General features: G+C 44.6%; 1 protein-coding gene across 1 annotated transcript; it reads right to left on the bottom strand.

The window, feature by feature from the left end:
- Positions 1-2,483: 2,483 nt before the first annotated feature.
- Positions 2,484-23,519, bottom strand: LOC137904607 (folylpolyglutamate synthase, mitochondrial-like). Its single transcript, XM_068748803.1, has 15 exons — positions 23,493-23,519; positions 22,378-22,506; positions 22,208-22,261; positions 16,910-16,974; positions 16,324-16,438; positions 15,468-15,545; positions 15,235-15,296; positions 9,461-9,563; positions 5,826-5,903; positions 5,577-5,727; positions 5,330-5,413; positions 5,038-5,188; positions 4,123-4,198; positions 3,610-3,667; positions 2,484-2,827 (listed from the first exon to the last, which is right to left on the bottom strand). Exons 1-15 carry the CDS (start codon positions 23,517-23,519, stop codon positions 2,484-2,486), a joined length of 1,575 nt encoding a protein of 524 aa, XP_068604904.1.
- Between the last annotated feature and the right edge of the window lie 4,020 nt (positions 23,520-27,539).

The raw sequence follows: 27,539 nt of genomic DNA, 5'->3' as shown, positions 1-27,539 counted from the left end.
AGGGCTGAAGCCCCTGCACTGTCTACTCCCGTTCCCCAGACGCTGGTTCGCTGGGTTGGGGGGTTGCCCGAGCTCGGCGGGGGGTTGGGTGGTTGGGGGGCGTGGTGTTGGGTGCTGGAGGGGCGCCAGGCCGGCCCGCTGTGCCCCGTGCCGCTGCGTTGGCCTAGGTTTCTTCGGCTGTGTTGGTGTAAGTCGCCCCCGGGCCCTGGACTGGTTCTTCTGCGTGTGGCTCTGGTGGGGCCATGGTGGTCGTTCTTGGGTTGCTGTGGCTGCTTGGGGTGATCTGGGGGCTCATGTTGCCATTTTTGGGTCCGGGATGGCTACCCCGTTCTTAGGTGGAGGTTTCACGCATGCCAGATCCACCACTACAGCACCAATCAAAACTCGATCTGAGAGTTAACTCCGCCCACAGATCTCTGAGTCAGTGGAGGTTGCTGGTTCAGTGTTTGTGGCTCTCACTATGCTCTCTCTCTTTTTCCTCAGATCTGAGAACTTGGTGATCCATACTTTCCTCTAGAGACGAATGTGAACCTGGTGTATTGGGACAACTCTTGGTGATGATTGGATGGAAGGGATAGAATTAAGGTGTCAGGGTCCCAAACGTACGCCGACTGTGTTTCCGCTCTTTGCCCACCAGATGGCGGCACGGAGCACGGGAGATGGCCTGAGACCGGAGCAGCTGCACCACATCACCCCTGATTACACTGCCTCCATAAAACCCCAGGTCCCACCAGTGCCGGGTACTCGGATATCGTCATCCATGCCGTCACCAAGTCCTCCGTCCGCCTATTGCCTTGCCGGCTCCCTGGTCCTTGGTAAATCTCCCGTGCTCCGCCTTGTTTGCTCTGACCTGGTTGTTGATTCCACGGTTGTGTACCTTTCAGTTTTTGCCTCTGGCCCTGCCGCCCTTTTTGCCTTTTGTCCTTTTGTTTGGCGGTTCTCCTTAGTTGTACCTTCTCTGTTCTGTTGCTACTCTGTAGGTTCCTTGGTTGTTACTTTTATAGAAGAGTCCTTAGTTGTTTCTGGTTTCCGTTTCCTTTATTTTTGGGTAATAAATTTGGTATTTGTTATCTCCGCCTCTGCCTCCGACTTCCGGGCTCCACCATCAGGGCCAGGCCTGACATAAGGAGCACAAATAAATCCATTGCACGTTCTTCTCAGAACACTGTGTATTTGTCACTTTTTGCTTGTCCATGTTGTGTGTTCACTGCGGTGTGCACAGCCCTCTACGGCGGTAAGCAGGTAAAAAATAAAATAAAAAATTAAAATAAAAAATGAAGGATATATATATGGAAACGGCTTTTTTTTTTAACTTTACAATATTTTTTACAATATGAAGTGGGAAAGTTTGTTATTTTCTGGCTTTTTCGCCATCGGCCCTGCTGACCACCACCGACAGTCACTCACTTCTTCGGACAATGGATTAGGATGTATTATTAAATTGGCACAAGACAAATGTTCACCACAGTGACATCATCAGTGAGCGCCGTGCCACGTTCACTGATCATAAATTGATGATCTAATAATACATCGTGAGTTTGTTAGGTTCCGGTGTGGAACTAGCAGACAGAGTGACCCCCAGGATACGGAGATGAAGTCAAGATAAGGTCTTTAATGGTGCAGAACAAAAAGGTACAGAAGAGAGACGGGCTGGAACGCACAGCCAGAAGAATAAAAAGAACTACAAGCAGGAATGTCCATACAAGAAAACCAAAACTCACAGCCAAAATAAGAAGCCAGGTGCAACGGGCTGGAAAAAACACACTGCCTTAAGAGAAATACAAAATACAACCTCTGGTCGGCAGGGAACGGACCGGGATCGCAGAGCAAACCCAATAATTAGAATACAGGGCAGGCGCTGGGGGCAATAGCAATAAACCAGCCGGTTTGAAGATGAGAAGATGGGCCACAGGTGTGTCTGCTCTGCTCTGCTGATCCGCCCGCTGACAGATGAATTAATATGAAGTGTGATATGCATAAGTAATCAAAAATAAACTAACCACAATACCAAACCCTGACAGCACCCCTTTCCCCCCTCAATGGACGTCTCCATACCAGGCGTGTCCGGGAAGTCTCGGTAGAAGCCCCTTAGGAGATCAGGGTCCAATATTAAGGAGCGAGGGATCCATGAATGCTCCTCCGGGCCGTAACCCTCCCAAGCCACAGGATACCGGTACCCCCCGGCCACGCCCTCGAACGTCCAGCAGCCGCCGGACAGTGTAGGCAGGATGATCGTCAATGAGCTACTTTTAATGTTATTACTTTGCAGATTTGGATAAATAATATAATGCAACAACCACCACCCCATCATTCGTGAAGACAGACAATACCTGGATGTCATTAATCGCATTCAGGTAAATTTAGGCAATCGAGGATGCTCGTATCCGAGCTCTCTCATCTAGACAGAAAGGACGCGCACACACGTCTGGAAGCAGACCACCCTTCCCTTTTTCAGAAAATATCTCGATTGACTCATTTCATTTTCAAATATTCCATTTTTTTGGTGGAAGCTGGAAGACCTTCAGTACACCTCCCACCAGATGTAAGCTTCCAGTGACTAAGACATGGATCTCTGCTGCATCACGGAGAGGAGCAGCTTTAGCCGTGATGCTGGGCTCAGCTGGAGAGACAGGGAACGCCGGGTCTGCCACCACTGAATCCCTGCCCTGAGCGATCCACTGGAGGGCACTGAGGATGGAGGGGAAGACGAGGGCGTCTCTTCTCTTTTCAGCACCTGGGGACAGGTTCTCCTCCAGGCCAGTGTAGCGACGCCAGCTCTTCTCATTGTCCAAGCTGCGAGATATTTTTTCATCGAAGGTCTCCTGGTCTGAGAGATGTGAAATAATAAAACAATGGTTTAATTGATAGTTTTATCTAAAATTGTTTATATATATTTAAATTGGTATTTGGTACATGGTAAAAAAAATACAATATCAGATATAAATAGAAACAGGGACAAATTGGGAAAATGTGCTTATTTTTTCTTATTTAAAGGATTTTAAAACATCAATGAAAAATGAAAAATACTTTTTCTGCAAAAATGTCCTACAAATTAACAAAGTATACTGCAAAGTAAAAACAATGACAAACACATACAGACAATGCCCTAGGGCAGGAGAACAAGACTACAACACAAATAAATAGGAACAGCGATTAAAAAACAGATTAAAATGGTTAAATACAAACAAATGCTGCACCACAAGCCGACCGGTCGACTGCAGGAGCAGGAGCCCGGAAGTTTATTTTTGTTATTATCATTATTAAAGATCACTGGATCATTTTCCTTTGCCTGGTCTCTGCATGCCGGGATCCTCTTAGCCTCAGATACAACAGTTGTCAGTGCAACAAGGGGAGAAGGACATTTAGAGCCATTCAAAGTATATTTTTTATTTCATTGTTGCTATGTATTTTATACGGCAAGGGCTATCATTAGAACACGATATGCTAATTTATCCACAATGATCTGCCAGCAACATAGAGCAGAACCAATTTACCTGGAGAAGAGAAGTCAAAAAGGTCTTAATTTATTTAGCCCCCCCCCCCCCATGCCTGATGCTAGAACCTCCCCTGATCTCATGTAGAGATGAATTAAATGTCAGCTGATCTTACCTGCATGGCAGGATTCGACGAGGTTCGGGCAGAACACAGCAAAGTCAAAATCACATTGCTGAAAGACACACAAGTAAAAAATAAAAAGGTCAAATAAAAACATAAATATGCTTGTTATAACTATTTAGCACAATTTATCCGGTTTTGAACGCACGTGCTGTCCAAGGCAAATTCAAACAGGAAAAAATACATAATGAGTATATTAGTACATCTACAAAGATCACACCATGACTTCCTGCCTCAGAGGCAACCGAGGGCACATTCAGACTGCTTTAAATACGAAAACCAAGTTCTGAAGAGTTACGCGTTTAGGGAATGAATGCTGTCAGTTAATGAGGACAAATAAAGCTGACGGAAATGCTGAAACACAGAACATGGTGATCAATTATACTCATAACAGTCAAACCCGGCGGGGTTATTTCTTTTTACCCCATAGGACAAAAGGGGGGCATCAATTGAGAAGCCACTACAAGGGTTATCATTGAAGACACTACTGGAGACAGCTGTACTCACCACCAGCGGCTTCATCAGCGCTGCTGCATCTCTTTCTTCTGTAGTATAGAGCATCAAAACTTTGACCACACCTCCGCTACAACACAAACACAAACATAAGCAAATGTTCAGTGGGCGGATGTTCACTATTAAAATGTAAGAATATCAACAACCTTTTATACAATGCTAAACACTTCATCTGTCAGTGTGAATGCTTTAAAACTGACTATGTAACTGAGACTCATCCTAATGGTGGGAACAATTACATCATGTAGAGCAGTGGTCCCCAAACTACGGCCCGCCTCCACATTTGGCCCGGCCCCCTGAACAATACCAGACCAAAAAAATATATATAGATTTTTTAAATTATATTTTCCTTTCCATACAACATGAGTAGCCGGTGGGGGATCAATAATGGTATGGGATGCATTTAAGAGGGGTCATTAATTTGATCTTTTGTTTCCTAAAAATAATATTAATAAATTGTAAATTATAAATAATAAAGCGACTTTGAGTTTTTAGAAAAGCGCTATATAAATAAAATGTATTATTATTATTATTATTAATATTGATAGTGGAGAATATATTAATATTCTGAAGGAAAACATTCTTCCTTTTGTTTCTGACAATTTTAATGATGATCACATACGACCAGAAAGTTAATGTTCCATTTTTTTTTTGCGACGAATATTAACATGATTTATTTCCTGACTTCCTTTTTCTGTGAAGAAAGGGTTATTTGGTGGCTGTCTGGAAAACAATAAATGTCATCGTCACACTTTTCCTGTACAAACTGATCCCGGGCCCCCCCCATCAGAGAGGGGAAACGTTATGTGACCCTCGCAGGAAAAAGTTTGGGGACCCCTGATGTAGAGTAATGCAAATGAATGCGGGTCCAATAGCTCACAGCGCCTGCTGTGAGGGACACGTGCTCACCTTGCACCCGATTCATGCTGGGCTGACACCGCTTTGAACCAGTCTACGCACACCTGAATGCTGAGCATGTTGTGGGCACCATCCAAGAAGTAAGTGACTGCTCCGTGCTTCAGAATCTGGGCCCTTCCAGTCCACTCTACGTCTGCCAGCCCTGAGACCACGCACACACACACACACACACACACACACTGAATCCAGGAAACGACTCATTTGTGAGACTTCAGAGTTCAAGCATGTGCCTCACTGCAATAGAACCAATGTATATGAGTAAATATCGATGGACAGGACTCACCTTTCACCATGACCGGGCTGAGTTTGAAGGCAGGCCCCTTGAGTAAACGCCCATTCTCAACACTGGTGGAGGTACAGCGTCCATCTGTCCAAGGAGGACAGAAGAACATTGAATACATAACGACACTGTCCACTAAAGTGAAGGCCTTTTACACATTCTGTCCAGCTTTATTTAGACATCTATAGAAACAGACATAATACTTATTATTGTGTATAATTAAAAATGCTCTCAGGCCTTTCCGTCCCACCCTTGAGAGATTTCATTTTTAGCAGCCAAGTATGGCTCAGCTGAAGAGCCAAAGAGGCGTTGAAGCGTTGGTGTTCCCCTGCCAGGCCCAGTTCCAATGGGTCACCGTCTACTTGGTAGTCCTCCAGGTCTGGACACACCCAGAGAGGACACTGCAACAAGAGGTTAGAGTTGAGGACATCAAAGTGAGCAGGTCAAAGAGGGATTTCTACAAAACTTAAATCTTAAATGAGCATGAATGGCTACTCACTCCTATTTCTATGGCCCGGTCTTTAAGAACAGCCATCGCACCTTCTGACTGTTTGAGCGTGAAGGCAGGAACCCCCGGCTGAATAAAAAAGCAGCGGTCACGGTACGAAGAACAAAGCAACTGTTTCGGTTATTCAAAACGACGATGATGATGATGATGATGGTGAAATCACGGAGCTGGGCAGCCGAGCGCTACCGAAGTGGACTGACACCGTTGACCAACCCGGGCCGAGCGGCGAGAGTCGGTCCGGGTTTGGGTTCGGATTCAGATGTAGTGAGTCTGACCCGGATTCGTCAAACGAGCGGTTGCTGTCTGGATCACCGAGGAGCAGCCGTTACACAGTGAATAAATGTGTTATTACAACATCAAAAACTCCTAAAAACAAACAGATATTAAGGGCACCTGACCCGCACCTGACCCGCACCTGACCCGCACCTGACCCACACCTGACCCGCACCTGACCCTCATCTCCTCAGACAACCCCCAGACTGCAAACTCAGCTCAGTTGTTTGTGTCCTACCAGATTGTGTTTCCCCCTAGTGATGGCCAAATGAAGTTTTCTGAAACATTGACGAGGGTTCAGGACTCAAAGCTTTTCAACACAGGCCTCTCTGGTGGCACCTGGCGGTCACCTGTATGAATAGCATGATGAAGCTACACGTTCAAAGGAACTGCTTCATTATGGTCTCTCTCAGGTTCTGTTTAATATCATGTGACAGTTTTGTCTCATGACATATTGCTGTGACGCTTTGAACAATTATTTTTTCGGGGTTAAAAGATAATTATATGTATTTGATTAATAAATAATTTGAAACTTCCCATGTTTAAACATGTGCCATGGTGTGGTCTCCCTTTATTAAGTATGTGTCTTCTTGATGTTTGTGGACTTCCTTATAAAGCATTGGGTCAGGTACCGATTAGTGGCGTACCAACAAAGCTTTGGACGTCATCATTCACATGACTCTGCCCAAATCAATCATTGTGTTGTTTTTTCTGACACATGTGCCGGAGTCTCAGCTTTAAACGGACCATCGCTAGTTTCCCTCTTGTGTTTCCCACCGGTCTCTGTGTCTGTCCGCGATAACAGCCCATAAAAAAAATTAAAGACATTTTGAGAATGATCCGGATACCAGCCTGGATCAAAAACAAAAAATCCGGATTTTCCCATTGATTTATATTAGGCTTTTTCAAAAGGAATCCTGCAACATTTAGTTTTGACCACCAGGGGGGAATATTGCTTTGTTCTGTTGTCAATCTCCAAATAATTAGAAAAGAAAAGAAAAGCCCAAAGCATGAAAAAAATTGATTTTCTAAAAGGCAATACAGAAACAGTCAAGTTAGAGATTAAAAGTTAGATTAACGCGATTAAAAAACATAATGGGCTAAATATATTAATTATTCAATTAATTGAAATTAATGCAATAATTTGACATCTCTAGAAATATTACATTTTTACATTGAAAACCCTATTTATGAATTAAAAAATCAGTAAAAAATACACACTTTGACTTTTCATGGTTAGTGTCTAAAGATACCAAGAACAACTTAGAACCTTTTGATGATGACCCAGATCACCATGTGGACGGTGCAAATCCTATTAGGAGGGGATGAGCTGCTCGGCGGATGTTTGCGCTCCCTGAGCACTTTTTTAGTTACCGCCACCAAGGAGTTTATGTTTTCATCTGCATTGGTTTGTCTGTTTGTTTGTTTCTCTGTCTGTTAGCAAGATAATTCAAAATGTTCTGGATGAATCTTGATTAAATTGTCAGGAAATGTTGGGAATCTTACCAGGAACAGATGATTACATTTTGGCAGTGGTGGTTGAAGCACTTAATTTTATTACATGAGTAAAAGTACAGATATTACTAGGGAAATACTACTCCTACAGAAGTAAACGTTGCCAATACATAAATGTTATGAACCTGCAGTTTGCTCATTTGTATTTCTGTGTGTTTCACATTCTCTTTTCTCTCATGGCATTCAGGTGCGACTGAAATCGAACCAGCAGGATTCCAATGAGTCGAGTCTGAAACCTTACCAGTCATTAACAGCCACCCATTAAAACCCGATTCTACCCTCTGTTCCCTGACAGATGATTAACTCTCCAACACGCATGCAGACCTGTTCCTTGGCCATCTGTGATCTCCCGTTTGGCTCCAGGCGTTGTTGTATTCTCTACTGGTTTGTTTTCAGAGCGTGTTGCCGTACTCTTTTCTCGTTGAACATTGTCAGTTCTATGCTGTGTATTTATGTTTCTTGATTATTGGACTCCAGCCGGTCGCTTCATTTACTATAGTGCTGTTCAGTTCTCTAGGCAGTGTTTTTTCTTTAGGTAGTTTGTCACGCCTGCCCGTCCGGTTTTCCTTAGTTTTGTATTTTGTCATCTTATTTAATTCCAGTAAAGTTTCGTTTAAACATTTCCTTTTGTCCATACTCTCGTAAGCCATCACAATAAATGAAGAAAGATTAAGAAAAGAAAGGATGTAAGTAAGCTGAATTTTTTTTTATGTCGATCTTGCTCATTACGGGCAGGCGTACAATCAGACTTTTCCCAACCTTGTTCAACAAAACGCAAAATATGGTTAAGAGACCAGTAAAACCAGTGAAAAGTTTTTAACAATTGTAAATAAAACAATTCACCACTAAATGGCATCACCATCACAAGGTAATATAATTGAGAAGTCAAAGGCACTTATTCATTGCTTAATACCAGCTAAAATAGAAAACAATAGTGGCTCAGTAATAAATAAACGTAAATAAATAAATGTAACAGAGTAAAAGTAAAAAAAGTACTCAGAAAACAATCTACTCAAGTAAAGAACAGATCCTCCAATAAAATACTTAAATACAGTACTTCAGTGAATTTACATCGTTACTGACAACCTCTGCATTTTGGTGATGATCCAGAAGAGATTCTGGATCACTTTGAAAATTTCAGTAACATTGCAATCAATGGAGCTGAAATTCTTTCCTCAATATCGGTTGATTATAGACCAATGTTTATGCCGTTTGACACAATCATGAGGGTGGGTTTCTATCTCACCACCGAATTTCATCTGGATCGGATCCAGACTGGAGTCAGTAAAAATATTTAATTTTAACATTGAAAACACCATTTTCAAAAATCAGTTAAAAATGCACATCAACTCCAATTTACTTTTACTTTTCAAGGTTGGTGTATAAAGAGTCCAGGAACAATCTGGAACATTTTTATAATGATCCCAATCACAATGTGAATGGTGTGAATCAGCACCACCATCAGCGTTGTTCACCCACAGGATGCTGCTGAAAATCGGATTACTGTGGGTCGAACACAGAGACGAAGAAGAGGAGGAATGAAGGTGCATCAGCAGCGAGAGAAGAGGGAATGGAATAGTTTAGGATTAAGGGAAGAGACTTTGAATGTCATGTGACTTATATAAGACCATTCTATTCTGACCAACTGTGTGTAAGTGTTTTTCATCGTTAGTCAGCATTCTGATTTATACAGTGGTGGTAGAGAGTACCATACAAGCCAGCATCACCTGCTCATCAGGAGCGGTTCACACAGTAATTGGGAGGAATCTGGGAATCACTGTCTTGTCCAGGGACACGTAGACACATAGACTGCATGTGGGATTGTACAGCAGACTCACCTTGAAGATGCTCCCTTTATGCCAAGCGATGCTTTCAACGGTGTCCCCAAGAACATAAATGTGGTCTAAGCCAAGAGAGGAGATGCCACACACCCACGGCTTTCTATTGACACAGAAGGAGTATGCATGCATGTTACGTTGTACCATGTTACGTTGTACATTGTAACCTGCATGGTACGTGCTGCGGAGAAGGTGATCGGCTGCAAGCTGCCATCCCTCCAGGACCTGCATGCCTCCAGGAGTCGGATCACAGCCGACCCTTCTCACCCTGGACACGGATTCTTTGACCCTCTCCCCTCAGGCAGGAGGCTACGGTCCATCCGGACCAGAACCTCCCGCCACAAGAACAGCTTCTTCCCCTCGGCTGTAAGACTCATGAACAATAATTATTTCTGTCTCGGACTCTTGAACATTTCACAACCGATAACTGGCACTGTTCTATTTGCACTGCCTGATTATACTAGTTTTAATGCTGCTAGTACACGTCTGTGTATCCACTCCTGCTGCTGCTGTTTTGTGAAGTGTTCTGTACTTGTATGTTTTTGTATCTCAGTCATTACTGTTACATGTAGCACGACTTCACAGAGAAACATTCCTAGTCTGTGAACCCTCATTGGCAATAAACACCGTCTGATTCTGATGTTAGAATGTCTGTAGGTGAGAATGTGCTTGCGACTGCTCAACTTTATGACCGCACTCGTCTCTCATCTTTTTGTCTGTTTGCGAGGAGTTTTAACACTAGAACTACCAAGGCAGTCATTTTGACTGCTTTCAAAATTTGCAACGTTATAACTTGGTTAAAAAAACAACAACTATGTACCAATGGGATCCTGACTTTTCCTAAATGTGTGAATATATTATTATAACATTGTTTTATTACTACCTTACTCACCTGTGTTCACTGTGAGTGATTGTGAGCCATAAGCAAAACAATAATAATAATAATACATTTTATTTAAAGGCGCCTTTCTCGGCACTCAAGGACACCGTACAAATACCGTATTTTCCGGATTATAAGTCGCGGTTTTTTTCATAGTTTGGTCGGGGGTGCGACTTATAAATCGGAGCGACTTATATATGCTTTTTTTCACAAAATCTGTGAGCGCAGAGACAGTAGCCTACACATTTCTATAACAGGTGTTACAGGGAACTCTGTGACCCGTCAGAATCTGTCGCGGTTTCTGGAGGTTCAGAGTTATCTGTCACACCTGTTATCTAAAAACACAAATTAGAAGGGCTGAATGAAAATGGCGCCGAAAAGAAAGTCATATTCCGCGGCTTACAAGCTTCAGATAGTGAAATATGGAGCCGAAAACGGCAATCGAGCAGCAGAAAGAAAGTTTGGAGTGAGCGAAAAACTTGTAAGGGACTGGCGAAAAGCGGAGGCTACGCTTACTGAAATGAAGAAAACAAAGAAAGCTAATCGCGGGCGACAAGCTAGGTGGCCGCAGTTGGAGGAACGAGTTCACGCATGGGTGCTTGAACAACGTGCTGCTGGGAGAGGTTTGTCAACGGTGCAGTTGCGTCTCCACGCCCAGGTGGTTGCCAGGGAGGTGAATATAAACGGCTTTACGGGAGGACCTTCTTGGTGTTACCGCTTCATGTCACGCAAACGCCTCTCTATCAGAGCAAGGACGACACTGTCCCAAAAACTGCCAGCGGACTTCCAAGCCAAGGTTGACAGTTTCCGCGCGTTCATTGAAAAGCATGTAAGTGATCACAACGTGACACCGGATCATATTATTAACATGGACGAGGTACCCCTCACTTTTGACATCCCCATGGGCCGAAGTGTTGCAGAGAAAGGGCAAAAAAGTGTGAATATCGTTACAACTGGTCATGAGAGATCACACTTCACAGTGGTGCTGGCATGTTGTGGAGACGGATCAAAACTGCCACCGATGGTCATTTTCAAACGAAAAACCATGCCAAAAATCCAATCCTCCTCAGTTGAAGTCGCCGTGAACGCGAAAGGGTGGATTGATCAAGAAATGATGAACTTGTGGCTTACAAAGTGCTACAATAAGCGACCGGATGGCTTCTTTAGAGCACGCAAAGCTCTGCTTGTGATGGATAGCATGAGAGCGCACATCACACCACAGTTAAAAAATAAATTAAAAGTTCTCAACTCCATACCTACCATCATCCCTGGAGGCTTAACCAAAATACTCCAGCCACTTGATATCTCCGTGAATAGGAGCTTTAAGTCAGTTTTGCGTAACCTGTGGGAGCAGTGGATGACGGATGGAGAGCACAGCTTCACGGCAACTGGGAGAATGCGCCATGCAACTTTCCTGGAAGTCATTGAATGGATCGACAAAGCATGGGCTTCAGTGACAACCGCAACCATCCTGTCGGGATTCAGAAAGGCTGGAATAATTGGAACTACAACTGACGACGAGTCTGATGTAAGCGACGTAGAAGAGGAAGCGGCGTCTTGTCTACCTGCCGAGTTGGGGGAGTTGTTCAAAAGTGACACCGAGGATGAAGATTTCCTTGGATTTCGTGATTCGGAGTAAAACCTGATATTTTGGTAAACGTGTTAGCATGTTCTTTGTGCTATATGTTGTTTGGTGTTGGATTTTATCAAATAAATTTTCCCCAAAAATGCGACTTATCCTCCAGTGCGACCTATATATGTTTTTTTCTTCTTAATTATGCATTTTTTGGCTGGTGCGACCTACAATCCGGAGTGACGTATAATCCAAAAAATACGGTACATACCAAAAATAACATATAGAATAAGAATTTAACAGAATAAAAATTGGTAAAACCAAAATAAATTTAATGGAAATAAATTAAGAAAGTGATACGGTAATAAAAAAATAAAATAAAAATAACAAATAAAAATTGACAGTTGGCATCAGATGGTCTTGAAGGCTAACAGAAGGATTTTGAACTGAACAGGAAGCCAGTGAAGTTGTTGGAGGACAGGAGTGATGTGATGGCTGAAAGGGGTTCCGGTAATGATACGAGCAGCTGAATTCTGGACTAGTTGAAGTTTATGGAGGGATTTTTGAGGGAGACCAGAGAGGACAGAATTGCAATAATCCAGACAGGAAGTGACAAGACTATGGACAAGGATGGCAGTAGTGTGGGGGGCGAGGGAGGGGCGCAGACGATTGATGTTTCGAAGATGGAAATAGGCAGTCTGGGTGATGTTATTGATGTGCAATTGGAAGGATAATGTGCTGTCAAGGATGACACCCAAACTCTTAACCTGAGGGAGGGGTGAGACGGAGGCATTATCAATTGTTAGGGAGAAGCTGTCGGATTTGGATAGAGTGGATTTGGATGAGGAGAACCTCGGTTTTATTACTGTTTAATTTAAGGAAATTTATAGTGAACCAGTTTATAATTTTAGAGATGCAATCGGTAAGGGAGGTGGGCGGGAGAGTGGATGATGGGTTAGTGGTAAGGTAGAGTTGGGAGTCATCGACGTAACAGTGGAAATGAATATTGAATTTGCGAAATATATTGCCCAGGGGAAGGAGATGGGTGATAAAGAGAAGGGGTCCCAGGACAGAGCCCTGGGGCACACCAGTAGTGACGGAGGAAGGAGTTGATTTAAATGACTTCAGTTGAACAAACTGAGTGCGGTCGGAGAGGTAAGATGTGAACCATTGTAGCGGAGTGTTAGCAATGCCAATCGAAGACAGTCTGTTGAGGAGGGTGGTGTGACAGATTGTGTCGAAGGCTGCACTGAGATCGAGGAGGATGAGGATGGTGAGGAGTCCAGAATCAGCTGCTACAAGGAGGTCGTTAATGATTTTGAGAAGGGCTGTCTCAGTGCTGTGGAGTGGGCGAAACCCGGACTGGAACTGTTCATACAGGTTATTGTTGGCGAGGTGAGAATGCAGTTGAGAAGCAACTGTTTTTTCAAGTATTTTAGAAATGAACGATAAATTGGAGATAGGACGGAAGTTAATGAGGTTAGAAGGGTCAGCGCCAGCTTTTTTCAGAATTGGAGTGATAGCAGCGGTTTTGAAGGAGGTAGGGACTGTTCCAGTAGTGAGAGAGGAGTGGATAATGGCAGAGATAAGGGGGACCAGGGATGGGAGGCAGACTTTAACAAATTGTGTCGGGAGGGGGTCAAGTTGACAGGTGGATGGCTTAGATTTCTTGATAATTTCCGTGATTTCAGAGAGAGTTGGGAGCTGGAAGGAGGAGAATGAGAGAGTGGATGGGTGAAAATCGGCTGAAATGCTGAGGTGAGGGTTTGAACCAAGGTGCTGGTGGATATTCTTGATTTTAGAACTGAAAAAGGACATAATGGAATTGCAGAAGGAGGTTGTGTATAAATGAGCAGGGAGAGAGTCCTGGGGTTTGGTGATATTGTTAAGCAAAGAGAATAGTGACTTGGAGTTTCCATCATTTGCAATGATTATACTGGTGTAGTAGTGGGTTTTGGTACTGGCAATAGAGTCCTGGTAAGATAATATGTGGTTATTGTACATTTCTTTGTGAATAGTGAGACCAGTTTTCCTATAAAGTCGTTCAAGTTGTCGACCTTTGGCTTTCATCAGACGTAGCTCGGAGGTGAACCAAGGGGCGGAAATAGTGAGAGAAACGGATCTGGTTTTTAACGGAGCAAGAGAATTAAGAATATTATGAAGTCCAGTGTTGTAATGAGAAACCAGATCAAGTTGGCATCGCAACAGCAGAGTCTTCAGTTGGCTGGCCACCTCCTCACAGCATTTTGGAATGTTCATAATAGTTAATAATTAGCATTGTTAAAGGTCAAATGATGACACAAACCGGTTTTGAATGTTTATAATAATAATTATCATTGTTAAAGGTCAAATGATGACACAAACCGGTTTTGAATGTTTATAATAATAATTATCATTGTTAAAGGTCTAATGATGACTACAACCTGTTTTGAATGTTTATAATAATAATTATCATTGTTAAAGGTCAAATGATGACTACAACCTGTTTTGAATGTTTATAATAATAATTATCATTATTAAAGGTCTAATGATGACTACAACCTGTTTTGAATGTTTATAATAATAATTATCATTATTAAAGGTCTAATGATGACTACAACCTGTTCTGAAAGCAGGATACATTTGCTTTGTTCTTCACAGAGATAACTGTTGCAGTTGGAGTTGGCGTGCGTCATTGCAGAGACGTTATGTTGAGTCAATGAAATAAATAAAACACTCGATCATTATAGTTTTCATTTAGTATCCTGATGTTTTTTTTACCTATTCCACCAATTGTTTCTTATATCGTGATAACAATAATCCAGATTATATAAAAAATAATGTCCAAGCAGTCAAAATGACCGATATAGTCATTCTAGTAGTTGCAGAATTCTGGTAGACCGAGTGTTAAAGACATGCTGGAAAGCGAGCGAGTGAATCGAGTATACGGTCTCATCCACGATGTCTACTGAGAGGAAAGTGTCTCCATCTCCTCTGATATTTACCGTATCATGACGCAGCATACTGCACTATGCTAATTTAACATGGGGCGACTTATGACCGAGTCGGCATACGACAAAGCCCTCGGAACCGATTGGCGTCATAAGTCGACAACCTCTTGTACTGCAACATATTTCTTGGGCTGTAATAATTTTACACCAACAGAAGAATCACTAAATGCAGCATCTGAAGTATCAAAATAAAGCTGACTGTGTCAAAATGCACATGGATTTGCTCATTTGTAAGTCAGCATTATCATATATGGATGGCAAAAAGAACTACAATATTCTATTATTCACTATTTGCAGCCTGACAGGGGCAACTGAGACGGCAGCTTCTTACCTTACAATGTTGGTACAGTCATATCCTCCACCAAGTCCCACTTCCAATACAACGACATCCACCTGTGCAAATAGCAAGCTCTTTACATCCCACAAGAATTAGACAATAAGTCATTTACATCTTTCATTTCCATGGTGATGTCAGCCGTTCAATCTATGTATCCATGTAAACAACAACAATCCAGGAGACCTGCAGGAGAGTCTGTGGAAAGCAGCACAGAAATGCAAACATACCTTCTGTTCAAGAAACACCTGGAAGGCCAAGACAGTGAGGAAAGCAAACTGTAATGGCATCAACCCTCCATGGGCATCCTGCAGAGGGCAATGACAAGGACATAGTGGTAAATTAGACTCATGTACATCCCAAAATCAACAGTGAATCTTACTACATGTCTTTATCTTTATGTGTGTTTATTTGTCACATGAGGGCCATCGTTGTTCTTGTTTTTTTTCACATTTTTTTTTTTTTAGTTCAGTTATAGATATAGACAGGAGACCAGATAGAGACAGATGAAGGAACGTTTTCTACCAGGGCTTCGCAGGGAACTCATCCTCCATCCATGAGGAGTGCAGACACGTTATAGGCAATGTATGGGCAATGCTCCCTTGGGCTTGTTTATTATTTATTTTTCTGTTGTACTCAATGACAAACTGGTTTGTGAATAAACCAGTTATCAGGTTCAGGCGTCCTGCCTTAAGTCTCCCGGGCTCCTATAAAACGTCTAACTCTGGCTTTGTGTATCTTTGACAATATGTTATCTTAATTATTATTTTTGTGCGTGTTGCCCTGCTTGCCTCATTGGCAAGCAGGGCTGAAATGTAGAAATACATTTTTAGCTAATAAATATTTTATGTTGATTAAATAAAGTCTGTTAAGCTATAGGTGAAAGTCCTAAGGTGGCGTTGTCTGAAATATATCAGTCTAGATCTGCCACTCGCAGTTAGCCGCTCCCCCACCACACTAAGTTAGCTCCTGCTCCTGTGCTACCTATGAGGCTGTATTGGTAATTGAGAGTCAACACTAATTAAAATATACAGTATGTCTTCATGCCTGTCTTAGTATAAATGTTTGTCCCTGTGCATGACCTACCTTGGTTTCCTCCAGGCGTCTATAAATCTGCCAAAAGTGTTGAGTGAAGAGCTCTTCTCCTATTGGCTGTCCATTAATACGGATCCTCTCCCTCAATGAGACCAAATGCGGGGAACTGTGCGCATGAAGGAAACAACACAGAAAATGGGGTTGAGCCTCTTTTAAGTGTCGGTAGGTTCTCAGTCATTCAGAAGGCCAAAAAACAAAGATTTAACTGGACTTTTTCAAGTTTGATTGAAGACGTTTCACCTCTAATCCAAGAGGCGTCTTCTTTGGTGGTTTCGGTCTTCAGTCATTTAGAACAGAAAAAGCCTCTTGGATAAGAGGTGAAACGGCTTCAATCACACTTGAACAAGTCCAGTTGATTCTTCGTCTTTTGCTCATTTTGGTGCTTTTCAATTACTGCTTGACAGTAATTGAAAGTTTAATATTTCTTTAGATTTCCTCTTTCCAGGGTTGATAATGATATATTGTGTTATTTGCTTTTGTTTCCATTCATTTTTCCTCTGGTTTCTACACAACAAAATCAATATCATCCTTCCACATCAAAGAGGGCAGGTTTGAATAATTACATTTTCTGTACTACCTGAAAAATCCTGTTCGAAATCCATGGCTTCTCAAAATTTGTTCTGTGAACGCACATGTAGAACCCTGTAAGATAAAGACAAATACTTAGAGGTGACATCTGGAAACAATCAATGTTTGCCTTTGTGTTGATAGTGTACATGATATTTGAATTCACTTTTAGAAGCTGCTCATTAGTTTGCTTATATTTTAACCTAGGAGACACAGGCGGTATCCTCGTGCGGCGACGGTGGCGCAGTGGTTGAGAGGGTAGTGCTATGATTGAGAGGTTGGCAGTTAGATCCCCGGGCACATGTGTATGTGTACACTGTCGTTGTGTCCTTGGGCAAGATGCTTCACCCACATTACCACATTGCATGCGCACGCTGCGACCAGCAGCAGAGTGTAACTGCTGTAAACCAAATCTACCTTCGGGTACAAATAAAGACACCTTACACCTTACAGAGGCAGGTCCAGGATTCAATTAGTGGTTGGAAATGAGAACAAGGATATTTATTTTGTCTGACTGCTAGTAGGAATACAAATTGCCATGCCAACCTCAAACCTGGGCAGAGGGTGGGGGTGATCAAGCTGTATCTTTTTTTTCATTTCTAATAATGACACAAAAAATATTCTGGATCAGAACTTGGTTTAGCCTGGAATACAAGCATCCTGAATCCAATTCACCATCCAACTGAATGACACTGACAAAGCATATATGGGCGGAGTCGTGGAGTTCAACAGCAACAAGCACAAGCCTACACAACACTGCAAGCCAACCACCAACCGCCAAGAACAGCATCCCCCGCGGTGAACGTAAAGCCTATGTTCCCTGTTGGGATGACGAATGTGGACAACTATTTTGCGCCCACGCTGAAGCACAAACCAGCGAAGGCAGGGAGAGAGCAGCAGGAAATCTCTTCAGCAGACTGAATGAGAAACACAGTTGGACTGAGACAGTGGAGTCAATCGACTTCACACACTCCAGTCGAAGGGGGTGGCAAACCCTGAACAAGCTGACTGGAATGTCAACAACCCCGGCACAGTGCCCCATTACTGCGAACTCCATTGCGTCGCTCCTGCTGAGTAACAGCTGCTTCCCAAACGCAGACAAGGACTTCACTCAAACAACATCAGCGAGAGTCCATGAACTGCACAGGGCCCCAGGGTGTGAGGCCAACCTATCGGTTAACTCAGACATGAGCAAACTAAGGCCCGGGGGCCATATATGGCCCATTAGGCTTTACAATACGGCCCGCCGAACGTGTCCAAATAATATAATTAATTAAAATTTTATTATAAACCTCATTCATTTGACCTTTTCCCTGTAATGCTACCTGTAAAAGGCCAAATTCTTTCATGAAATGGCTTTTACATGTCATTTTTATTAGTTCACACAAACACTCCATCCATCTGTTCCTGGCCCCGCCCCTCTGTCAAATTTTAGAACCCATTGTGGCCCGAACTAAAAATGTTTGCCCACCCCTGGGTTAACTTCACAATGCAAGAAATCGAACAAGCCATAAAACATCTTAAGACTGGTATCCCAAGGCACCTGGGATAGATGGTGTTAGATATTTGAGTTAAATTAAATAACATCTGGACAGTGTGACAGGAAAGACCACTGCCCGTGCAGCAATGATACAGCGTTGAGCCGGAACCACATGGGGAGCCTCCACAAAGATGCTGCGTATCTCCACCGAGGCCCTGGTCCTGCCTGCTGCTGAGGACTGTGCCCCAGTCTGGAGCCGTAGCGCTCCAAAAGCTGGACGCTGCTCTTAATAGCGCACTACGGACTGTCCCCGGAGGCCTACGTGCCACTTCAACCAACCAACTGCCGGTCCTTGCTGGAGGCGAGATGCAGCCATACTAGCTCTTGCTCGGAAGGCACATCTGAGCAAATCCCACCTCCCCCACAAGGTTGTTATGGAGACACCACATCATACTCGCCTCAAGTTCCGTCGCCCTTTTGCCACACAGGCCCAGGAACTGCTTCGCACAACACCAACTGACATATCTAAGGAATCCTGGGTGAAGGCCAGATGGAGGGACCAGTGGAAGGCAGCAGAACCATCCAGGCTCCACTGCTACATTGACAATCCAACAGCCAGGACCTTCCCCGCAAGGAGTGAAATACCCTCAACTGGCTGCGGACAGGAGTTGGATGCATTGGTGCAATAATGCAGAAGTGGGGTCTTGCAGACAGTGAATGTGGGGATACATTACAGACTGTGGACCACGTGCTGACCAAATATCTATGTTCCTAACACGATATCTCCTGTTCTTCCAGATCTAGCTGATGATGATTAACACCCTCTAGTGTTGTGGCTGTGGGTGTCACTAAATCTTTGAAAGTGTTTCATCAGGTATGCAGGGATTGAGGGGACTGAGGGCAGAGCTGCATTGACTATTTTAAATGCCAATCCCATTTTGAGTTGTATAACCCTGTTTTCTACCCTGAGCCATTTTAGGCTAGCAAAATGTCCAGGAAGAAGGTGGGTCATGGGCCCCAGATTGAGGAGTAGCCGAATCAGTTTGTTTTGGGAGGTTTGGAGCCTGGTTTTCAGGGACACTTTGATGTTGGAATACCAGGAGGTGCTAGCATAGTCAAAAAGGGGCTGAGCGAGGGCACCAGGAAGCGTCCGGAGAGAACTTTTGTTGACAAAAGGAGACTTTCTGCCCAAAAATCTTGTTCTCTGATTTACTTTTTTGATCACCTTAGTTGCCATACTATCGCCAGACAGGTATTTGTCAAGAACACAGCCCAAATAGGTAATCTCTTCTTTGCTCGAGATTACTGTATTATCGACTGTGACCTTGAAATCATCAACATTTATCTCACTTAGAGAGTGTCTTGACCCAAAAAGAATAGATTCTGTTTTACCAAGATGTAGTGACAGTTTGTTATCGGTAAACCAAGTACGGATTTTGGTGACCTCAGAGCTGAGAGCCTCCTCAACCTGCACTTTGTCCTCTCCCGAAATCAGGAGTGCTGAGTCATCAGCAAACAGGAACAATTTGCAGTTACAGGCAGCATTCATGTCATTAATGTATAGGAGGAACAGTAACGGCCCTAGAATGCTGCCTTGAGGAACCCCACAGCTCACCGGGAGGGACGAGGACAAGGTCCCGTTTATGTCCACCATTTGTTCTCTTCCCTCAAGGTGCGATTTCATCCAGTTTACTGATGTGCTATCAAAACCAATCGCCCCTAGTTTATTCAATAGGATTGAATGGTTAACGGTGTCAAAGGCCTTCTGGAGGTCCAGCATGACCATGCCGCAGTATTTGCCCGAGTCTACTTCACGCTTGACGTAGTCGGTCAGATATATGAGGCATGTGTCAGTGGAGTGGGATGTTCTGAAGCCCGATTGGAATTCAAACAGCAGGCTATGCTCGGCGAGGTAGCGGTTGATTTGCTCCTGGATTATTCTCTCCATGACCTTTGAGATGGAGCAAAGGATGGAAACAGGGCGGTAGTTGCCAGGTTCTAATTTGTTTCCTTTTTTATACAGAGGGATAACCCGCGCCATCTTGAATTCCTGTGGGACGTGGCACTGATTGATGGATACATTTATCAGATGGGTTACTACGGGAGCGATAGAGACAGCTGCGTCTCTGAGGAACCGGGTGGGTATGTTGTAAAGCCCTGTGGCCTTGAGGGGCAATTCGTTTTTTTAGCACAACAGTATTTACCTCATCATCATCTGTTGATGATGAGGTAAATATGCCACCTGCTCCACGCTTGACACCGGCAACTTATCTCCTCATCAGCACCTTAGTATTTAGTCTCTGCACTCTGCCAGATTGTTTAGTGACATGCTCCTACTTTCCAGCACTCCTTTTGAACCCGCCTGCCTGTGTACCGACCTTGCCCGTTTTGTGGAATCTGCCCGTGAGCCTGCCCCATTTAACTCGTCTGCCTGGTTGATCTGGTTTGCCTGGTTTCTGAACTCTGCCTGCCTTTTGGAACTTCTCCTTGCCTGCTCCCTCGGATCCATCTGCTGGTTTGGACTGATCACCCAGTGTATGATTAATAAAGCGCCGTTTCGTGTTTTTGGTTTCTCCCTGATATTTTGTTAGTTTAAGCTAGTTTTATCCTACTGATGATGTGTTGTTGCAATAGTAAAGTATATTACGTATAATAAATAAACCATGGGATACGGTTATGTAGGCGATTATAACCGAGGTGGGTAGGCTACAGGTTGGAGCCTAAAGCGAGGTGATGGTCATGACCATCGTTGAGAGTAGGAACATAGATTGCCCGGGAAATCTTCACCATGATAATTGAACTCCTCCATATGAGGCAAAGATTCCCCGCCAACCCGGAGAGGGCAGACCATCTTTTTCTGGTCGGGAATATTGGCTTCAGATTTGTAGGTGATGATCCTCGTCCCATTCGCTTCACACTCAGTGGCAAACCGCCCCAGGAGAAGGCTCGATGAAGCCAAGAGGACAACATCGTCTGCAAAAAGCAGAGATGAGATCCTGTGGTCCGCAAACCGGACCTTCTCCAGCCTCTGGCTGCGCCTAGAAATTCTGTCCATAAAAATTATTAACAGAACCGGTGATAAAAACGTTTTCTCCTTTCTTCTCTTATCGGCCTTCGGCTTAAAAAAGTCAGATGCCGATATGTGTCAAAATGCTGAATACAGGCGCCGATAATCTGCCTGGCCGATTATTGGTCGATCACTATTCAGGATGTTCTACGGAAAATACAAATCAGTTTAACTACTAGATGGTTGAAACGGTAACCCCCTGGAGAAGCATGATGTGGTGGAGGTCTTATGGTCTTGTGCAACCAGTAGAGTTGGGAGGGTTGTGCTGTCGGCCTGGTTCAGCGGTGAGAGCACCGTTCTCTAAGATGAAATGTTAATCAGTCTTAAACAACCAAATCCAGAGCTCTTTCCTCCATCCTTAGCATTAATTAGCATTGATCCCTGTAGACCTGAGCACAATAGCTCTAAGTTTTTGTGTTGACGTTTGTAGTTTTCTATAATCAGAACGTTTTATTCCATCAGCAATACATTAAATATATACATTTAATTTGGTTGTACTCGCATATATCGACTCTTCAGGTCGATATATGCGAGTACAACTGTGTGAAACTCTTGAGATTCAATTTTCAGTTTTATTTATGTAGCGCCAGATAACAACAGGAAGTCATCTCAAGGCACTTTACAGGATTAGCAGGGAAAGACAGAACCCAACTTGACCCACAAGAGATCTGTGTTTGACAAAGACTATCTGGTCAAAAAACAACTGGTTTTAAATTGTAGAATAAAACATACAAAAGCATTTTGTGTTCTAGTCAGCTCACCTTCCCCTTAGTTCCCGCCACATGAATGATATTGAGACCGTCTAGATCCTCCACCTTCGACACACACACACACACACACGCAGATAAATATATTACACCATGATTGTAGAAAACAAAAATACCTCAGTCATTAGAACTTCAAGGAGGAATAAATAAATAAACTGACTCACCTTGAGTCCGATTCGCTCCAGGAAGTTTATTGTATTGTCAAGTGTCTGCTGACAGTATCTCTTCTTTAGCTCTTCAAGCCACAGAGGAGTGTTGGGGGGGTTCAGTTTATGTAGTGTGCGGAGGGCATCCTACAGCCAAAGCAAAGACCGAACTGATTAGAACCCCAACAGACCGAAAAGCATCCAGGAGTGAAAACCGACATCGCTCAGCTGTTTGAGGAAATGAAAGCTACTTTAATTAAAAATTCTACTTTTTCAAGATTTATGTCTTTGCTGGGAAGCAATATGACTAAATCTGGTCGAGGGTGAGGGATGGAGAAAGACTGATGGCTTAACCTTTTAAAGCCCACACCATGAAGTAAGGTCTTAATGGAACCTTCTGACAAATTTGTCATAATCTTTTTATATATGAAGTGAGCTTCCTCCGTAGGGTGGCTGGGCTCTCCCTTAGAGATCGGGTGAGAAGCTCAGTCATCCGGGAGGAGCTCGGAGTAGAGCCGCTGCTCCTCCGCGTTGAGAGGAGTCAGATGAGGTGGCTCGGGCATCTATTCAGGATGCCTCCTGAACGCCTCCCTGGTGAGGTGTTCAGGGCACGTCCCACCGGGAGGAGACCACGGGGAAGACCCAGGACACGCTGGAGAGACTATGTCTCTCGGCTGGCCTGGGAACGCCTCGGGATCCCCCCGGAAGAGCTAGAGGAAGTGGCCGGGGAGAGGGAAGTCTGGGCTTCCCTGCTTAGGCTGCTGCCCCCACGACCCGGCCCCGGATAAGCGGATGAAGATGACATGAGATGAGATAAATGCTCTATTTTATGTAACTTTTACTAAATCTTGAATTTTTTTCATGGAAAATGCAAATGCATGCGTTGGCTTGTATCTATCAGGGGGGGAAAGAAATCAAACTACTTAAGTAGAAGTCTCAAAATCCTGAACGGCCATGTGTATCAAATATAATACATTTGGCAATAAAGGGTTAAAAAAATAAGAACAACAGCCTCATCCATGAAGAAATACAACAATGAATCACACACAAACTTTGGAGCGTCTGCGACTTTAAAGACACTTTGACCGTAAGGAAACTAATTTAAACTGAGGATCTCCAACTGGATGTCTTACCTCTTCTGTCATGCTTTGAGAAGCCATGGTGAGGTTGTCTGCCGCAACGCCCAACAAAGCTGCTTCACCTTTTATAGCAGGTACTCTCATCCAACACTAGTGACGCAGCTCTTTGACAAACGCCACCTCTCTGTCCTCCTGGAGGTACTGTAAATATGCCTTTGAAGACATTACTAGATCCATGTCTCTTGTTCCATTAGATTTATCATATTATTCTATTCATCTATCAATTTTCTCTGCTTCAAGGACACTCCTAGATATTTTTCTATGTTTCTCAGCCCAGACATGGACTTGTTACCCTCGCCGAAGGGGAGGCGAGGGTATTGCAATTGGGTCCGTTTGTTTGTTTGTTTGTCTGTCCGAGCGCATACCTCAAAAACTAGTAACCCAATCGACTTGAAATTTTTACACAAGTAAGGTTCTGTCCGTGGCTCGGTCCTCCCCGAGAATGGCATTGATCCGGATCTGGATCCAGATTCTAGAATTATTTTTTTCCTTCTGTAATTGTGCCTGTGCTGTAAACTGTCACTTTAAGAGGGAGGGACACGAATGGCATGATGGGAAAAAGAGTCCAGAAGGTGTCTTGTAGTACGTTCCGGAGCAGCAAGCTAGAGCAGGTTTGGCTGCTCTGATCCGGAAGCCCTGTTTACTGTCTCACAAGATCGAATAGTCTATTGGAGGCGGGGTCTGCAATCTCTGATTGTCTTTTTCTCATCTGTTTATGTCATACACTGAATAACAACTGAAACAATTATCTGCACATGCAATAATTATCCTAAACACTGTTTACCGCAATAACTTCACACTTCATCTGTCCTTTGTATTGTACTTTTGCACCTTTACTGTTTTTTGCATTGTGCAGAACCTGCTTAATTTCATTGTATCACCGTGTGGAATGACAAGAAAGTGCTATTCTATTCTATTCTATTCTATTCTATTCTATAGCGGATCACGATGTGCAACAGTTTCTGCGGTCTCACTCACGATGTCTACCGAGAGGGAATTCTCTCTTTCTACTCCGATATGTTCCATATCATGACGCTGCATAATATACTTATGGTAATCTAACATGGGCCGACTTATGACTGAGTTGGCATACGACAAAACCCTCCGAACCAGTTGTCGTTGTCGTTCGACGACCCCCTGCACCTGGACACAGTCCAGGAGACATGTCTGTGTCACACCCTGAGGCGGGCCTGCTTCATTCCCCCACTAGCTCTCCCTGTCTTCCCCTCCCGGTGCTCCTGCAATCAGTTCATTCCCGTCACCTGTGTTCCCATCCTCACCTGCACCACATCAGTCATTAGCCCGGACACTATATATACCCTGTTCAGACAACACGCCCCCCCCCCCCCCCCAGATTGTTAGCACGTTCACTACCTTCCAGCGCTTCAGACTGACCTCCGGTGTACCGACCCTGCCTGTTCACCGGATTCCGTCTCTTCGCCTGCCCCTTGGGATTTGTCTGCTGGTTTGGACTGACTACCCGGTAACGAAAAATGAAGCTCCGTTTTTGGATCCCCAATGTACTGCCGTGCAATTGGGTTTTTTCCTGCCAAAATATGCATTTGCAGTAGCCTGAAGAACCTGAGAAGCGTGCATTTATTCTGTGCTTATCTGTTAGCATATGTTAACAGTGGTGCCTTCACTGAGAAGAACATGCATGCCACAAGGCTTACATTTTAAATGTCCGTGCTTGCTTTGTCATGGTTTTAGGCTGTGTTCAGCCTCGACTCTGTTTGCCTGCAATTACATTTGTTCCTCTCACCGCTCCCCTCAGGCACAGCTGAGGTGGAGGCCGCCACCCAGGTGCACCTGATACACATCCTCTATCAACGCAGCCTATTTCTCCCTGCTCTCTGGCGCTCCAGCTGCTCTACCAGGTCATCTGCTGGACAAATAATATGCAGCAGGAAAATAAATGCCGGTTGCCATCTATTTGAAATGTGGTATTTTGCCTAAAGTATGCACGAGTCGTACACTCGTTTCTCTTGCTCACTCCCTCGCTTAGGTCTCAAGTCGACGTCTATGTTGGTGAGCAGCATTACTAATTTCAAATTAAAAAAGCTATTTTTCAGTGGGGTATGCATGGACAGTAAATCTGCTTTTGTAAAGTTTGGGTATGGGCAGTGAAAGTAGTGGGGAGAGCATAGGTTGGATTTCACGAATCAATGTTGAATGGCTGGGTGTCTATCACCATGGTAACCAGGTCTCCATCTGCGATCGCTCTCCTGAAGAAAGAAAAAATGAAAACAAAACAAATGTAAAGATCGCACAAATGAGATTATTATGGTTTAACAAGTAATCACATTACTGCATGTATTGTATCACATTTCTGAAGGCTCGCCTGCTCTTGGTCCACGTTCATTGTAGTCCCGAGCATGGATGAGGTGTTTCTGTTGTAGCCCAACTCCCCACCCCTACACGAGCAGCGGCCGTGGCCGATGAACGGCTCACGCTCCTCTGCAACCTCCGTTATATTTAATTATGGCTAATCATTATTCCTCATTCCATCGGCCTCGCTGGTGAGAGGAGAGTGGGGGCAACAAGCCTGGAGATCAAACCCACTGCAGTAAGTAAGCAAAGCCGGACAGGCAGGCAACAATAATGGCCACACGGGGCTCCAAGCGAGGCAACCCCCCCCCCCCCCCCGTCACCCCCTGCAACGCCAGCGGCCAACTGCACACAACAAAACGGTGTCAGGAGTGCGCACGTTCTGTCAGTGACACGCGCGAAAGGAGGTGAGCAACGGGCAATCGATCTGCCTGCACGAGTGAACAATGGAGTGCGTTGGTGGCCGACACAACGGGGATGACCAGAGGACGAGAGTCCACGCGTCCAACTATAAAGGAGCGTAAGCCCAGAGGAGAAAGCACTGCGACGCTGCCGTGCTTGCGCTGAGGCCTGCGCTGTGGAATGCGCTGAGGCCTGCGGTGAGGCCTGCGGTGAGGCCTGCGCTGAGGCCTGCGGTGAGGCCTGCGCTGTGGAATGCGGCTAGGCCTGCGGTGAGGCCTGCGGTGAGGCCTGCGGTGAGGCCTGCGGTGAGGCCTGCACTGTGGAATACGGTGAGGCCTGCGCTGAGGCCTGCGGTGAGGCCTGCACTGTGGAATGCGGTGAGGCCTGCGGTGAGGCCTGCGGTGAGGCCTGCGCTGTGGAATGCGGTGAGGCCTGCGCTGTGAAATGCGGCTAGGCCTGCGGTGAGGCCTGCGGTGAGGCCTGCGCTGAGGCCTGCGGTGAGGCCTGCAGCGACACGGAGCAAGACTACATGGCTATCGCAAGATGGCAGTCTTGAGAATATTTGCAGCATTTGTCATTCTTGGTTCGAGTCCTGCTCTGCTCTTTTCGTCCCGGCTGATGCTTCCTGATTATGGTTCTTGATAGCCCCACTTTGATCAACTTATCCCTTTTCATGACCTGTCTGGATCTGTGCGCCCTTGTTTGACCTTTACGGAGTCTCCGTCTGGGTCCAATGGGCCACAGCGCACCAGCTTGGCCTTGCCTGGCTTTGTAGTGTCCGTTTTTCAAAGCACACACTAAAGGCTGCAGCATGATCCCTGAGGAGTTCGAGTTCAGTGAGTGGCTGGCAAAGAAGGAATCCCTTAGGGGCCCCCCAAAACATGCTGAGCATTCAGGCCTTGTCACTTCAGGTTGCACCCAGTCTGCTGTTTCTAGAATCACCAACCTGAGCACTGCCCATCCATCTAGGAGGAGTTGCCTCCGGTATTTAGCACAGCAGTCAGAGAGCGAAATGGAGGCGCTGCTTTTTCACAGGGAGTCGGGGAGAGTTGGAGGCTTTGTGGTTTCCTTCAGGGGTGTGTTTGGTGAAGAAACCTGCTGAGTTCATGTTGCAGAGGGAGGAGAGAAACGGCAGGAAGAACCAAGGAGGAAAAGAACAGGCCCACAGCCACCAAGGATAAGGGCCGTTGTTGTTGTTGTTGCAAAAAGGAAAAGGCAGAAACAGAAAGGTCTCGTTGCCCGGCATGAAAGGGAGATGGCTGACTAAAATAGAGGGGTGGAGGTTGGTGGAGAACCAGCAGAGCCGAGTGG

Source organism: Brachionichthys hirsutus, chromosome 15 (assembly GCF_040956055.1).
Source record: "Brachionichthys hirsutus isolate HB-005 chromosome 15, CSIRO-AGI_Bhir_v1, whole genome shotgun sequence".
NCBI lineage: Eukaryota > Metazoa > Chordata > Actinopteri > Lophiiformes > Brachionichthyidae > Brachionichthys > Brachionichthys hirsutus.
This window is presented reverse-complemented; position numbering and strand designations above follow the sequence as displayed.

Coding starts and splice junctions, on each gene's coding strand:
- LOC137904607 (XM_068748803.1), bottom strand. CDS start 23,519: ATGGCTTCTCAAAGCATGACAGAAGAG. Junction 4,199..5,037: donor CAGCATGAATCGGGTGCAAG/GTGAGCACGTGT, acceptor TTTGTGTTGTAG/CGGAGGTGTGGTCAAAGTTT. Junction 2,828..3,609: donor CGTCGAATCCTGCCATGCAG/GTAAGATCAGCT, acceptor CACATCTCTCAG/ACCAGGAGACCTTCGATGAA.